The following is a 16,854-nucleotide window of genomic DNA, read 5'->3' on the forward strand; positions in this document are numbered from 1 at the left end:
CCGATGAATGCAGATTGAACAGTTTTAAAGACCAACTTTGTCTTTCACCAGATGAAAAACAATGGAACTGGCATTCCAGCATCAGGTGAGCGGGTTGACTATGTGCTTGTGGACCAGCAGCGCACACAGGCCCTCAAGAACACCAGGGAGGCGTGGAGTGAAGATCGCCAATCCACAGAGACCGATACCCCCTCCAAAATACCTAAATGAACCTGTTGCCCATTAACAACCAACCTAACTTCCAAACCTCCAAACTGCCGGGCCTTTGACTCTAGTGCAGGCTCTGTTTTGTGCTTTCGGGTGGTACTGTTCCACCTCAACAAGGTCCTTTAGCGTATGAGAGCCAGTGGATCACCATAGCCACTTATCTGACTCTAGTTTACACTGCTGTCAGGCCAAGGAGAGCACTGTGTGTACATTTGTAGAAAGGGGTGTGGGCCAGGAATAAGCTTTATTCTGTATGAAATTAGGTGGAATGACTGGACTTTTTTTTTGGGGGGGGGGGTGACTTTAGCCGACTCATGAACTTTGAACATTCACCGTCTCTTATATGGATTCAAGTTTTTTTTTTTGTTTGTTTTTTTTTTTTTAAATTTTATTTTTCATCTTTTCTGTTGCCTGAGGGCTGATCCAGAGTTAACATATCCTAAGATTGTAATGCTGTTTGGTGTTATTTTGGAGTGCAAACAAAATCACTTGATAACAATTACAGTGCTTTGTCAATGCAACACTACTAGAGAGCATAGCAAGTTAACAGTGTTGATTGTTCAATTCCTGCTGTTTCATCTGGCTGAGGTCCAGTGGACACCGTTCACGGGGTCAGTTTTACAATTTCTTCCGAAAGTTATGGCAGATGGCTTCAACTGATCCCGATCGGTGTCAAGACAACAATACAAATCAGGAGCCAAGTACGACAGAATTAATTGCATTAATTTTTCCTCTTTCAGAGCAAAGGCAGTTGAACCGATGCATTTTAAACATTGACAAGTGCTGAATTTAAGCTTCAGATTGATTCGAGGTTTAATCCGCAGAATATGACATGATTTCCATTTTTTTTGTAAGTGGAACTGCTTCAATCTGTTATTATGGAAGTGCAAAGACTGTACAAAAGTGTTATGTATATAAACAGGAGAAGTGTCCTTTATTTGTATGAAATATCCACCATTTTTGACTCAAAGGTTTACGGATTCTGCAGGGTAGAATTCTGTACCTGTCTTAGATGGTTTCAGAACTTGTGATTAATGAATGAATTACTGTGAGTTTTTAAGAGCGCGACAGGTTTTCTGTAAGTTATGCAAAGGTATCAAACTTAGGTTACAGAGAGAACAAAAATCAGGTACTCTTTTTAAATGCATACTAATACAGCTTTCCATTTCTAATTTATTTCTCAAGTAAATTGATCAGGTCAGTGCCGTGATCTGTGTTTTTTTGCTCCGTGTTCTGAATCCAAATGGGGGAACATTTGCTCGAGCCTGTTGAAATGCTTAGTTTAATATGTGCTGGTAAATTAGCTTCATAAGTTAATTTTTACTTTGTTTCTCCTGTCTCTCTCCTCTTAGGTTTAATTTATTTTAAATTGAACTGGCATACAAATTTGGGAAATTGACTGACTCGTAGTCGGCGTGTTTGTAGACAGTTTAAAAGCCCGCCTTCATAGATCTGTGCTTTACTAACCCGTCATCTCTCCCGCAGAAATCCCAAGCATGTGCTACCACAAAGTGAAATCATTGCTGTACATATTTTGCTATCGACCGTATTGACATGTATCTTCTAAAAGATGTGCCTACTAAGTCATCTTCGTTTGACTTCACTCTTTCCTTATTGCAGTTTCTTTGTGAGACGGACTGCAAGGCGGATCATGCTTTATCTTTTTTAACAAATCTCAACAGAAAATGTAAATTTGGAAAGTGGACTAAATAAAATCCAATCTCTTATTCGTGTATTGTCTTCATTCAACAAGACTTTTGTGTATGATCGGGAAATCGAGATATGAGAGAGTGTGTTCAGGAAAGTCAGTAACCCATCTACAGATGCTGTGTGTGACGAGTGGAAGGCTTTATGTGTTTCTTTGTCCCCTCCGTTTGCACCGGGTTGGAATATTGTTTCCATCCATCTTATTGTGCGAGAGCCCAAGAACCATCTTTTTTTTTTTTTTTTTTCCCCCTTGCCTTCTGTCAGATTCAATGGTCAACATATTTATTTATTGGTTTATATTATCTCCACAGGGTTTTCAAGATGTTCCCTGCAAATACATTCTTAAGGTATGATCTAATTATTGTAATGAGGAACCATCCAGCGTGGCATTGTCCATTTCACATTTCTGAAAATTGCATAAAGATAGAATATATCTTTTTGTTGGTTTTATTTTGAAGCGTCTTCAGATGCCTCTATAAAATAGGGAATACTCTCTTCGATAGCCAGAATGTTTTGATATCTGCCGTGAATTTTGGAACAAAGTGCTATCTTAATAAGGCAATGAATGATATGTGACCCGCCCAGCTAACAGGCTGAGAGAAGTAATCAAAAGGAAACATCCAAGAGCCCTGGAAAACAAAGACGACTTGCTTAGAGTGTTAGAGACACCAGAGAAAATAATTCAAAGTAAGGGATGTAAAATGTATTTAATGGAAAATCTCTGCTTGCATGTCAACATCTTAACCATTATTACCTGGAACCTTTGCCTTCTTGTTTGTGTTATGACAATCCACTTTTTGTGCCAGGAGTTTTTGAGCCATTTAAAAATATTTGTAAAACAAAGAGAAATGTGTACTTTAGACACTGGCTTTCCACTCTAAAGCCACACTAGAGATAGTGACTTGTAAAATTCGGGCTTAAAGCTATGAACGCAATTTTTCTTGGTTACTTCGGGATAATCTTGACGCTCCTGTTTTGTCACTTCCGGCAGCCATCTTTAATTAATGACCTTTCAGCTGCACCTGCGCAGGTGGGCAGTTGAAAAAAATAGAGATTGGAGATTAATTAACGCAAGTATTCAACCTGCGTAGTGAAGTCGGGAAACGCTCTCAAGTAAGTTCTGTTAAAAATATTTTTATTCATATTTTGGCATATGGGATGATAATGATGGATGATGATTTTTAGCTGGCCACCATCTTTGTCGACGCTCTTTTAAAAAAAAGAAGAAAAATCATAAACATACACATTGGCGTATGGCTAGGCAAACTGAAGCGTGTATGCCATTATTTATGCATTTAGGTTACCTGAATCTAGTAATTTTCTGTGTCATGACATTTCTTCAAAAGACTTTTAACTTTGTGTTGTTAAAATAAATGTCTAATAACACGCGACCCTGCGTTGGAAAATGGATGGAAATGTCTACTAATTTACTATAAAAACGCAGTATCTCAAAAGTTAACAGCTTGATGAATATGATTCTCTTTTTTCGACCGCGGATTACAGAGTCGTTAAGTACTTCAAATCAAATAGAATCCATTTACTTGCTTGCACACTGATGCCTCACTGCACGTAATCTGTCATGGTTCAGTAATCTATTAGTCTGAGGGACCAATTTATACACAAAAGCATGAAAGCGAAACACAGAACATTTGTTTAATGTCACATAGTTTAATTCTCATGTGTCCACCATATCTGGACAGCGTTGTATTTAGCTCGATCTGCAGTGAAGGGCCTATGAATGATCTTTATAGTTTTCAGCTGTTTTATTAAATCTGCTTTAAATGTTCATTTGGAGTATTATCAGGCTGGGTCTTCTGTTCCTAACCTTTAATCCATCTCACTAAATAGGAAATGATATCTCTAAACAGAATTCTCGCCTTTTTTTTTTCCATTTAATTTTTCAGAACACCAAATAAATCCATTTTTCTTTGCCCACACTTGTTTTTATAATTTTTTTTCTTCTGTACAGACCACTGGATGGAGCTGTTGTATGTAGGACTAAATTGCTCCCCACTGCTTGCACGGCTTCTCTCAGCCAACTCCACCAAAGTCTCTCTCCTCTGACATCCTCCTGTTTGAGGCTGCAGTGCTTCGGCAGCCAAAATTAAATTTATGACCTCTTCGCCATGAATTTCACAGGACAGCTCTTTGCTCTGAACGGGGCTCATAATTTACATGCTTTCTGTTGGCTTTTGATAACTGTTTAGAAACACCCTATCCACAGTGCTCAGATTCACTGGTGCTTTCTTAATTGTAGTACACAAGTAGCAGCACCTAAAAGAGTTGTTCGACCTTAAAAGGAAACTTTACAGGGCTTTTTCAAGAGATTTCCATTGAGCTCTAACGAATAAAGAATCGCCTCAACCAAAATCAACATCATAATTTGGGAAAAACAAAACGACAACAAGGTGAATAGAAACCTGTTGCATCAGAACTTTTACATGCATGTGTGGGAGTGCATGTTTTTTTTAAATAGTTTGTAGTGTTATCACTGTAAAGACAATTTAATTCAAGCTCTCATAAGATGATGTGCGTTTTCTCCTTATTGATAAGATGTGTAACAGCTCTGACTTATTACTCCCTCAGCTGGGTAATTATCCTGGATTTATGGATCAGGCACCCTGATCCTGTACATCTGTACTAGATATAGCAAGATAGGCTCCATCCTGTATACATCTTTCCGTCAATGCACTAGTTGTGTGAACCTACTTGATTATTGCTTAAATACCACAGTTAATGCACATCATTGTCATATTGGCTTTTATGGTAATTGTTATTATGGCATTTTCTTGTTGAAAGCTGTTGGCTTTTTTTTTTTTTTTTTTTTTTTTTTTTTTTTTTTTTTTTTTTTTGGTGTACATACGAAGGCTGCTTCATATGTGTGATGTATAAGATCTAGATAACTGATAATGGCTTCATGCAGGCACCTGCCATGGCTATTTTTAACCTTATACTTGAGCACAGGAACCTACATTCCCATCCCCCATTGGTTAACATTTTGTCAAGACTGCTACAAGCACATCACTACATATAGAACTATACCGTGTTGACAGGTACATCAGCTATCATTTGTCACTGTCTTGTTTATATTCTTCCAAAGGAAAAATAGATTTTTTTATGTTTGAAAGTGCACTTTCAAACATATATTAAGGGCACTCATCTTATATGATGTAATGACTGGATTTCCCAGAAACAGTGTTCTCTCAAAGCCCTGTCTTCTAAGCTTTTGTACTTAAATGCTGTTATGCAAATGCAGATGCTTGTCATCTGAGAACACAAAGTATTTTAGCCTTTTACTCACTGAATAGCTTCTAGCAGTTTATTGTGAGGAAAAGCATCTCAGTCCCTGTACGTATGCCACAGGGAGCAAATATTTTGAATTGCAAGTTGAGCTTGCCTCATTGTTTGCATGTTGGCCTCAACCTGCTCTGTCGCAGCTATGCGATAGAGCAGCCTGGGGAGCCTTTCTGCTGCATCTTTGGTGCTGTGTGAGTAATGGGGCAGGGAAAGAGTCTCCTGCTTCTTAACGGGGCCAACAGAATAATTATGAGGCGAGCTTCCAGGGCAGCAGGGAGCCTGTAAGCTTTATTGGGTAGAGAAAGCTCCGTCCTCTTGGACTTCTGCCTAGAGTGATCGGAGCAGTTGGTTAGGTGGCCTGAGGTGTGGTCTTATGGGTCTAGTAATAGTCATACACATGTTTAGGGACAGTTGCAGTGTACTTAGTGCTAAATGTGGATGGAAACGATGAGAGGATAAACTTAAGAGTTCCTGGCCAATCTCAGTAATCTGTAATCTCAGTAAAAAATGCTGCAAAAGAGCGTTTTTATGAGAAATTAGTGTGAATGATATGTCAGCACAATAGATTTCCATAGATAATTCAGATACATGTCATACTACACCCCCCCCCCCCCCCCAATTCTGTTTGTTTAGAGAATTGTGTGAGCCAGTAACTACTGCTGAGCTGGCCGTGCAACTGATCAATGTGGCAGAGGCAGCTGAGTTTCTGGTGGGGTCCAGGTTATGTAAATCTCATGATCAAAAGGTGTGAGCAGGACTCCCTGAGGCCAGCTCTGTATCCAGCATTTGTTGTGACTGTACAAAGTTGTCCTCTTAGGAACAAAATTTTTTTTTTAGATTTCCCTGAACTATTATTTATTTATATTTATTATTATTATTTGTTTTTTCAGCAAAAAAAGATTTTTCTCTGCTGGTTTGGAAGCTGTGCTGCTTTAGTCGATTCTCCTTGTAGATTTTACACTTTTCAGCATCTGTTATGAGTTACCGTGCCAACAAAAACAGACGGGAGCAGCCTATTAAGTTATTCGAATGCCATTGAAATCCCTGACATTTTGAAGAAGAAACGTTGTTGATATCAGGAAGGGTTAAGATGGTGGAAAAGGTGGAGGAAGTTGAAGCCAGATCTTCCCTTAATACTGATGGGGAATGTAAGATCATTTGCAAACAAAACAGACGAGCTCGGAGTGCTCATGAGGACACAGCAAGATTATTGCGAAGGTTCAAGGCAGTATTATGTGTTTCACAGACATGTGGATGCAGAAGCGTATACCAGCACCTCTATCCGATTCAGGAAGCTTCAGTCCTTTTAATGCCTGCACCAAAGTGTTATGTATTTTCTACAAGTCTGTGGTGGAGAGTGCAGTCTACTCAGCAGCCATGTGTCGGGGCAGCGGCATCATAGCCAATAACGCAAAGAAACTGAGGAAACTGAAAAAGATAAGTCTGGCTTTGTGTCTGGACAGAAGGTTCTTCAGCTCTGTTGCAACCCAAACAGTACAGGAGGTCAGAAGGACAGCTTCTGATGATTGCTGGAAAAAAAGATACTGCTACATTAAAATTTCCTTTTGGGATGAATTCTGTATTTTTAAATTAGAATTTAATTTAATCTGTTGTGCATACATTCGGCATATGACTGGCTGTAGATGCTCATCCACTGGAATACACTCTTCCTTGAAGACATTATAGCTGTTGGTGGGCATGTCTGCAAAAGAGTATAAACAAGATTAAGCCATAGTCTCTGTTGGTTATGTTTGCAACCAAAGTGCAAACAACTGCACTAATGACATTTAACAATTCAGCAATTGATTAAACTCTGATATGTTATGTCTAACAATATAAGGTATGACAAAACACAGCAGCGATAAACTTGAAACTGAACAGTACAAGTCAATTAGGATGTAGTATTTATGTTATACACTGCCCCATGCGAGCTCACAGTACCAGCTGTGAGTGAATAATTCAATCGACTCATAAATAGATAGATATATTAATTAAACAGGTGATTGTAACAAGCATCTGTTTCCCCAAAGTCAAGGGCAAACTTACCAAACGAACTCCACGGAACCAGTCGTTTTGGTCGTTTTTACACCTAAAACTCATGAATAGCTTCCAGTATAGTACACGGATTGGCCAAAAATGGATAGCTTGAAGCCTGACAAGATGGCAAATCTCATGAGAATCCAGCTGCTTTGCATGGTGAACGATGGGATTCAATAATATTTAAGTCTGATGGTCTTAATTATGTGGCTGAGTAAAGTTTATATAGGGTAGAGTCTGACCAGTGCTTGATTTTTGTAGTCCAGTATTGCTGCTTACAGAATAAAACTCGGATGCTGATCTGCAGGTATATCACAAACTAGCTGTCGACATACTGTATAGTGAAGACGCAGCATTGCTCTGCATCAACATGTGCTCAGCTGTGAGGTGTACTCCTCTACATGTGCTACAGATATTCTGTGTATATATCCATGAGCTTATAAAAACATCTAGATGTTTTGTTAGTCCATCTAAAATCTGAATATTGTAATAATGTGCATGTAAACATGTTAATCCTACAAAATCAGAAATCAGTCAAAATTTTTTTTTTTGTTTTTAAAGCCAGACTGGGATATTCAAATAATGCAAGTGGGAGTTGAGTTCTCCTGCATGTTACTTTTAATGGAACTCATACATACAGAGGCACTCTTCACATGCTCCACAGTTCCCGTTGTCATCTTTGATTTTGAAGTAATGAAAGAAAATTGTCACCACAGAAAATAACAATGGGGACAGCTGGAATTTAATTAGGAAAACATTAAGCATCTACAAAATGACCAAGTGTCAAATTTAGTGCTGTACATGGTACCGATTTGTTGCCAACTAAATTGACGTCATTTATCAACCTGAAAAAGTCCAGTGCAAGCAGGCAGAAAGGGGGCAATTCACTATGTATTCTAGTGGAGTCGGACATACTTCTGTCAATAAATCGATTTTCCCTCCTGTGCTTGTATATGTGGACAAGGACAGTAGCCCAATTGAAGGACCTTGTCCAGCTATAACAGTAACTCCAGTTAACTGTTCATGTAAATGTGCTGGGTGTCTGAACTTGATAAACAAAGGAGACAGAACCACTCTGCAAGACAACAATATGATCTCTAAGTTTCATTGTCTAACTTATCTCTGATCATCTGACTCAAATGTTTTTTTTTTTTTGTTTGTTTGTTTTTCCCTGCCGCCTAACTGACATTTTACTTGCATCACTGTTCCAGTTATGCTATCGTCCAGTACTACCAGTAAGTTTTTCACTCACAGTCCGTTTGGTACTCTTGCTGCAATTGAAAAAGAATACCATCATACTGAAGTATCCGCTATGGACTGATTCTTATCAAGCAGGACAAGTGAATGTAAATGATGATTCTGATGTGTTCATATTAACCTGCTAATGTTGACAAATCTGTCTCAAATTGACCTCATACAGTAGAGCTATTTTGTAGGCTTCTTGTCTGTGTGGCCTTTATTTTATTGTTATTATTTTTTTGGCCTACGTTGAGTTAGTTTATGTCTCATTTAATTCTCGTCATTTTTTTCGCTCTGTGTGTAGATGCCTCTCCAATTTCCCTGTTTCTCTAAATATCCTTAATGCTGGACATGCTTCCAATCAAGCACATTACAGTAATTCTTGGCAGGCACGTATTGAGCTCAATACAGCTTTGTTTACCACATCTGCCACACTCCCTCATCTTCCAGTTCTGGCAGCTTGTTGATCGCTCATTGTCCCAACTCTAAATACACCCAATCAACCTCATCTCATCCACATGTCATCTGTCTGTCTGCCTTTCTTTATCTCCTTACTCCCCTGCCTTTTCCCTTTTGTCCCTATTTAAGATCTCTTTTTGCATTAAAGGAAGGCCAATGCTAGAGTGCATCTAAAACAATTGGTATGAGTCCATGTTCACTTTTGTGAATTTGACTGTCAAACTCAGTTAACTATGATATAAATCATAGAGCTGGATAGGTACTATAAAAAAATTTAGTGGTTTAATAGATAAAGAACGGATAAAGATAGACGGTTCATGGCTGTGTTTCTGATTCCATGCAATATGTATGAAGATGTCAAAGATAATTTTGGGTACATCTGCTTAAACTGTCAATACTTGGCCTTGTATCCTTATTTGCATGTTTTAAAGGCTGTGCTGTACATTAAAAGCCCAGCAACATTTGTAGAAATGTTCTCTCGATCAAAGTGACCCCTCTCTTTTCTCTGTCAAGTCGATCAATCAGCTGCAGCTTGGCCTCACCAGTCTGCCTGTGCCCCGTCTTTGACATTATACTTCAAATCCTACCTTCTGGCAACAGGCCAGATGAGAGAAAAGTGAGTGATTTTTAAACCTTCTCATCTTCTTTCACCCACACCAAAGCTTGCTTTAATCAGATTTAGCAAAGACACGAGGATTTGCTTTTTGTCTGTGGCTGCGGTGTCATCAGCAGAGATTTGGAGCACTAAAACTATTACAGTTTTGGAAAGAGTGGTAATTGTATTTAGAAAGCAGAATTGAACAAGGAATCATAATTCAGTTTGTGGTTTGTCATTTTCTACCTCAGTTTTCACTGCATTTATTGCACATTGGCACGGCTCCATTAACTTAGCTGATGATTATCATATTATCAAGGATATAACTGCACAATTCTATTGCTACAGATACTAACTTTGCACTGAATAATGAGATACGATTAATTTTTAATAGCTTAAGGAGTTGGCCTGAAGATGAGATTAAATTCATCCCTTCCAATAATGCACCATTATGCTTAGGTGGCCCAAGAGTTCAGTGATTTATGAAAGGGATTTGCTTACCCCCCCCCCCCCCCCCCACGCAGAGAAACGGAACCTTAGTTGTGCACACTAAGATACCAGTCTTTGACAGCAATTTTATGATTGCATGGCATTTTCTGCCTTCGGAGAACGTGCAGTTGTGGAATCCAGCGACTCAAAGATAGATTGGCTCCTTGAAGCTCCCCTTGGATGGACACTGAATATGTTTCTGCCTCTGTCGTCACTTTTTGTTTTGTGGCGTGTCAGCTGTTCATCTGCGGAGCTGGTCGTCTTACACAGCATCTTGGAGCTTGCCAGTCTGACAGAGTGTCAGCAGGGCTTGTGTCACATTATGGTCAGGACAAATCTTACTCAGGAAATATATTATGTTGCAAAGCTTTGCCCGAACAACATGATCATTAGAAAAACACTGAATAATATCACAATGATGGAAAAGTGCAAAAGTACTTCGGATTCTTTATTAACTATATTGATACCTTGAATACTTTTGCTAAAACAAAAGCCAATTGTTCAACTTTATGGCATTTAAAAAACCCCAAAAACAATCCTGTCTCAGAAAAACTTCAGTCTGTTTGCACATTGTTTGATTGCTGGGAAACGATTTGCTAAAGACTCTGAGGCAGGAGGGATAAAAGGCCTTCTCTTTTCCTCTCTCGACAGTTCCTGCCCTGTTCAGCTGCTGTGCTCGACAAACAAACTGCAGTCAAGTCAGCGGCCTCATGTTCTCGGTCAGAGTAGTTGCCCCTAAATTTGAAATCTGTCCGTATTCTCATCTTTATGGCAATGCATCAATACATGGTTTCATATGTTTTGCTTTTGTGAAAGGGGAAAAAAAATTCCACAATATCATTAGCTCACGTGTGTGTGTGTGTGTGTGTGTGTGTGGTAACACAAGCTGTGACTATTTTGTGTTTGGGGTTAGATTTTCTAAGATATTCTTGACTGACCTTTTATGTACCTGGGTCACAGAATTTCTGTGTAAAGGAAAGACTGGATAGAGCACAAGACCAAGGGTTCAGATGCAGGATATTAGTGAGCCTCAAATTTTCTTCAGATAAACTCATTTACATTTCGAAATGCCGGCAAATGTTGATGGAAACTCATTCAAGAAACATTTTTGTTTTCAATTGCAAAGATATATTTTGTGTGATTTATTTATTTATTTTTTTAAGTTAATGTCTGCGGCTGACATGGCAGCCCGCATGTTTTAGCATTATCATCTTTTACAAAGTGCCCTGAGTCTTTGGCTTTGGAGCGCCTGTGGGCACGAGAAAGTTTGAGCACTTCCCTAATGTTCCTCTTAGCAACTTACTAAGATGTATCAGCATTATAGTCTTACATCTGTTATGCATTAGCATTTCTTTTCTATCAAGAGTTTATGCAGATTACAGAACACATCCGTTAATGGAAAAAAAAAAAGTGATTATGTTTATTCTACCTACTTGAATATCTGTTGTACGACGCTGTCTATGATGACTTCCAAGCTTTATTGCACTGCAGCATCCTACCACTCATTCATGTTACATTATAGATCATCAGAGCTTTGATTAGGTAACAGCACTTTGTGACTTGGCAGATCGTGTTGGAAACTGGGCATCTCATCAGATATGAATTGCCTGAAGTCTTTTTAACAGGGTTTTGCTGGTGAGGGACACTTGACAGGAACCACGACTCATTGCATCTGGCCCCTGTTTCCCTTGTGAGAACAGCTATCCATCTGTGTAATAGGCCTTGTCAAAAGTTTACAGAGAATCAGCAATTCACTTTGAGACTAGGCTGCGTTTGCAACCAAATGGGACTCGGATAAGCTGTAAAAGCCCAATGAGGCAGCAACCAGGCTTTGATGCTCAGTTATTTGTTGACAATCTCCTTCTCTTTCAGTCTTCATTGTCACAACTTTAAAGTCTTCATTGTATGGCGCCTGCATGCTTTCTTCCATGTTAGTGCGTTTTTTGATCTTTACAAGTCGTATTTGGTGATAACCTGACTTTTATTAGCTTTCCGTCGCCAAGAATCTAGATATGTTTGTACCTCCATTGAATAATTTTGATTATTTTTCCTTTTGAGGCAGAAAAGTAATCTTTCTTTTTGAGCTCAGATATTGATCTTGTTCACAGCTGAATTGTCAGAATACCCTCGGTATTCGCTTTGGTCAGGAAATGTACTTTTTCACTTGCACCCATGACTTCTTTATGAGGTATATCATTCAGGCTCTTTGCCTCTTTGACTTGGACTGGTAACTGAGTTAATCTCTGTGTAATCAGTTTTACCTACAGATTGTAATATTTTAGATATCTGATACTCTTTAATACGCCGATACGCGATCACTCTCTCCCATTGACACTTATAGAGCGGAAGGATTGTTCTGGCTAAAAGGACAAAGTGCTTCTTTTTTTGTCTCGCACTCGACTTTGAAGTTTAGGGATCCAGTATGGGAGGTGAACACAAAGCTTTACAGTATTGATTTTCTGTCCTCAAATGGTTATAAAATGAATTGCGTGCAAATTGTCTTAAAGCTATAAAGAACTGCTTCTTTTCTAGTTCAAGCTTTCTCAGTAGAGATAAGGGGAAAATAGCTGAGCCACATCCCATAACCCACATGGCATCCAGATACTGCACTGAAGAGCAGTACAGGCCTGGTTTGACAAAGCCAAACAGAGTTGCAGACTGTAGTTCATAACTGTGTAAAATCAAGATGGTAACTTGGTGGTTGGCATCGTCCTGGTTGGTCCCTGTACATGCTCGCTTTCTGGGGGCTCCGGCTTCCTCCCACCCCCCCAAAAAAAGCCATGCATGTTGGGTTAATTGGTGATTCTAAATTGAAGGCGTTTAAAGTGATATACAGTCAAATAGATAGTGACCTATATGTTAGCTCATGATGAAATGGACAACACTGATTTTCTTTATTGACTGATTCAAGTGTTTCATTTGTCAATTAATTTATTTAACTTTTCTTGGAACCAGGAAGTCTTGTGATATAAAATCTTTTTAAACAAGTGTTCTGGTGAAGATGGTTTACACAACAGTGCACCCACAGTTTGTTCCCAGCAGTATAAAATGAAGTCGTAATTACGTGCATCAGAATCAATGACATTAAAACTAAATGCACATGAAACATCCTGTTTAATTGTCATATTCATCGCAGGTTAAAACGGGAGCAGTCTGAATGAATAAGTCTCGGGAGCAAAGACAATAATGTCTCCCATCTGTTTGAGAGAATGTCTATAGGCAAAATGAAACCACAATAAGATAAACTATGTGTCAATATAGTTGAGTCTATGGAAGGACAAAGCAGACCATCCAGTGTGAAGTTATGTGACAAAGGTTTAAATAAATAGACTTAGACTTAGACTCAACTTTATTGATCCTTTTGGGATGACTCCCTCTGGGAAATTCAGTCTCCAGCAGCTTATACAATGGACAAATGGTTCGTTGTATAAAAATGTCAAAACAAGAAAAATGTTCAGCACAATTTCCCTGAACCATTAATATAATCATAAAATTGGTTGTTTTACGCAACCAACAGCACAAACCACCAAGGTTTTATTGTGCTGAATACTGTCATTTGACCCTTTTTGTTCTGAAATTGGCATGTGAAAATGCAATTTTCTTTTTTAAACACGAGTGCAACCTCTAAAACAAGGCAATTTACTCCTTTCCTATTTCCAGTAACAGTGTAGTTACTTTAAGTGCTCTGGTAGCTTCATCCCTGTTATGATTTCCATGAGCAGCCCTGCAAACTATTCCCACAGTGCATAATTTAAGCTTGGTAATCACTAGACTTTGGTACTTTAAAGCAAGACCAGGATCCCAAGACATTCAAAGCAACTAAATTTGTTCCAGAAATGTGACCATGTCTCACTTCTTAATGGATCTGAAAGATGCAAAAAAAAATCTTCCTGCGATCTAAGAGAAGAGGCAGAGTCGAGACCAGTGAATAACATTGAGGTGGAAGCTTTTGCACAACAAAGTGGTAGAAGGATATGATAATCTATGGATTTTAGGTCCTAATAGTTATTTATTATACTTGGATGTGTGAATATAATTCTGCATTATGCTGATTATGTGTGCTTGCATGCAGGTCCATTTACCTGAGCATTTCATTCAGGCTTCCTTCCTGCGATGATCAAAGAGGCGATGAATAAAAAGAAAGGACAGCATAGCTTTAAAGAGTGCAAATAGGTGTTCCTGGATTAACATGAAGTCCAGTAGTTGATGACAATGATTTGGGTTTATTCTAGCAGAGAGAAGTAGGACAGACACTGCCTTATTCTAAATCTTTCCTTTCGGTAAATTATGCTTAGGTGCTCACGTTTGCCTGTTGACATGAATGAGCCTGCAGCACAACGATATCACCACCAATGCAGAGTGGATTACGGGGCACTTTCCAGACATTCAAATGATTTTGCAGTCGGTGCCTTTAGCACATAATTATCCAGTTTTTGATCAGTCTAATGATTGCTTGTATTAAACGTGGTTCAGATAAAATGCAGGAATCATTAAGTAGGTTACAATCAAAGTTGAGGGAGGGGGAGGGTGTGATTATGTGATCCATCTGCCCGGAAAAAATCCATTTTTCTCTGTCCTCTTGTTGCTGTTTCTGTGCAGAGACGGTGCCATATCAGTTCAGACAAAAACCGACTTGTACAGGATTTTAGTGGCAGAATGAAAGACAGCAGTATCTCAGCATAATGTATTTGCATTTGATATCTTAATTGTATTTTAGGAGCCAGGTAGATGTATTTTTTGTTTGATTTAATGTTGAAAGCTGCCTTTAAGAAGCCTAACTTTACTTTTTAGTTTTGTATGAGATGTTTAAAATGTTGGACGAAAAAAGACAAAAATAATCCAAAGTTTCTCTTCTTTCAGCACTTGTAGGAGAATATGACCAGTTTAGTACAGGCACAACAGTGTAAAGTCGTGGGTTCTCGTAGGGTTGAAACATAAAGGTCAAAAAAAAATTCTCAGAATAATTCAAAATGAATTCAGTATGGCATTTTTCCCCATTTTTAAAACTTTTATCAGTTGATTTTTGAAATGTTCTGCAGTTTGAGGTTGCATTGAAGATGGTCTGTAAGGTCTTCCCATAAAAAGACATTGTCTGGATGGTGGCATATGTTGCTCTAAAACCTGTATATACTCTTAAGCATTGATGGTGCCTTTCCAGATGTGTAGGTTTCCAGTTTCAGACATTAAAGCACCCCCATACCAACGAAGAAGCTGGCCTTTGCACTGAGGACTGATAACAAACCACACTGTCCCTCTTCTTTTTCGTCTTGAGGATATGGATTTCCAAAAACAAATAAACATTTTGACTTGCCTGACCACAGAACAGCTTTCCACTCCTCAGTCCAGCTTAAATGGGCTTTGGCTGAGAGAAGACAGCAGCGTTACTGGATGAGGTTCACATATGGCTTCTTCTTTGCTGTGTTCACAGACAGTGATTTTTGGAAGTGTTCCTGAGCCCATGCAGTGATTTCCCTGACAGAATCATCTCTGTTTCTAATGCAGTGCCGCCCGAGGGCCTGAAGATCATCGGCATCCAGTATTGATTTGCAGCCGTGTCCCTTGCATTCAGAGATGTCTCCAGATTCTCTAAATCTTTTGATGATATTATGTACTGTAGATGATGGAATATTCAATACCCTCACAATCTTCCATTTAGAAACACAAATTTATTCAGTTTGTTGCAGTTTTCTTTCAGACTGCTGAACTCATGTTTACTTCCAGGAGCCTCTTTCTACTTTTCTACCTAATCATTTTACTGCTTGTTGGCAATTACATTACTTTGTTGCAACATGTTCCTATAGTTGTTTCTTTTTGTACCATTTTTAATTATATTCTTTTTCCATGTGAATTTTGCACAGTGTCCCAACTCCTTTGGAATAGGCATTGTAAGCACAGATTGTAAAACAAGTAAAAGATTTATCATCACTGATTATTATCAGTCAACCATATCCACACTTAACACGGATTATCCAAAGAAGAAATGAAAAAATGTTTTGGTTAGTTTAATAAAAAGTCAAATCTGAGGATAGTTAAAACCGGGGATTCTTTCCATTTACTGCAAAAACTTGAAGGAATTTAAAGTTGTGCAGTCCATCTTTTAATGACAGTTCTGAGGTGCAGCACATATTTAGAGGACATAATCATACATTAAGTATGTTTAGGTTAGTCTACTTGTAATATTCCATCATTGCATCATTCTGTCATGCATAAAGTATGAACTGCATAGTTTATAGAGGAGAAATGATGTGCTCATGTTAAGATTTTTTACCAACAAAAACTGAAAATGTTCTTGTGCAACTAGTAATCTGCTCAGAGGTTTCATCTGCTGTTCAGTTTAGTTTGAAGGTATGACCTGAACCAGAGGTTGTCAAAGAATTACAAGTTTTGGTAACACTCCCAACTACCCAAACAAATGCAAAGACTGCCCTGTGAAATCCTATCAAAAAGCCTACTTCAAATGGAACCTCAGTCTGTTTGCATAGATGCTAAATGGTTCTCATCGATAGCCAGGAGGAAAAGAAAGTGTGTCACAGTAAAAAAAAATTGTGTTCTCACATGAAGCAAAACACGACTAACCACTAATGCAGATGACTTGCCACTTAAAGATAAGAGGAAAGTACCTTTGCTGAGACGTTTAACTGTGTAATGGTTTTTGCTGAGGAAGCCTAATCAACAGCCCTCGGTGCGACAGCATCATCTGTTGGCAGATGTAGGCTAATGCTAACATGGTGCCAAGCTGAAGCAGAAGGGAAAGGTCTACTTGAAAAACAAAACTCCCACACTGAAAGATAAAATCACCCTAAATTCAGTACCATCAAGGACTA

The 16,854-nt window shown here is 38.6% G+C and overlaps 1 protein-coding gene across 4 annotated transcripts in view; it reads left to right on the forward strand.

Annotated features, from left to right (window-relative positions):
* gab1 (GRB2-associated binding protein 1) overlaps positions 1-1,934 on the forward strand; it is a 47,795-nt gene extending 45,861 nt beyond the window's left edge. For all 4 annotated transcript variants that reach the window (XM_072384914.1, XM_072384917.1, XM_072384916.1 and 1 more), the window contains one exon: positions 52-1,934. In XM_072384914.1, coding sequence (XP_072241015.1) covers positions 52-210 — 159 coding nt within the window. In that variant the 3' untranslated portion in view covers positions 211-1,934. The remainder of the gene's footprint in view (positions 1-51) is intronic.
* Positions 1,935-16,854: the final 14,920 nt, after the last annotated feature.

Source organism: Leuresthes tenuis, unplaced genomic scaffold, assembly GCF_036924035.1.
Source record: "Leuresthes tenuis unplaced genomic scaffold, fLeuTen1.0.hap1 SCAF_4, whole genome shotgun sequence".
Classification (NCBI taxonomy): Eukaryota; Metazoa; Chordata; class Actinopteri; order Atheriniformes; family Atherinopsidae; genus Leuresthes; species Leuresthes tenuis.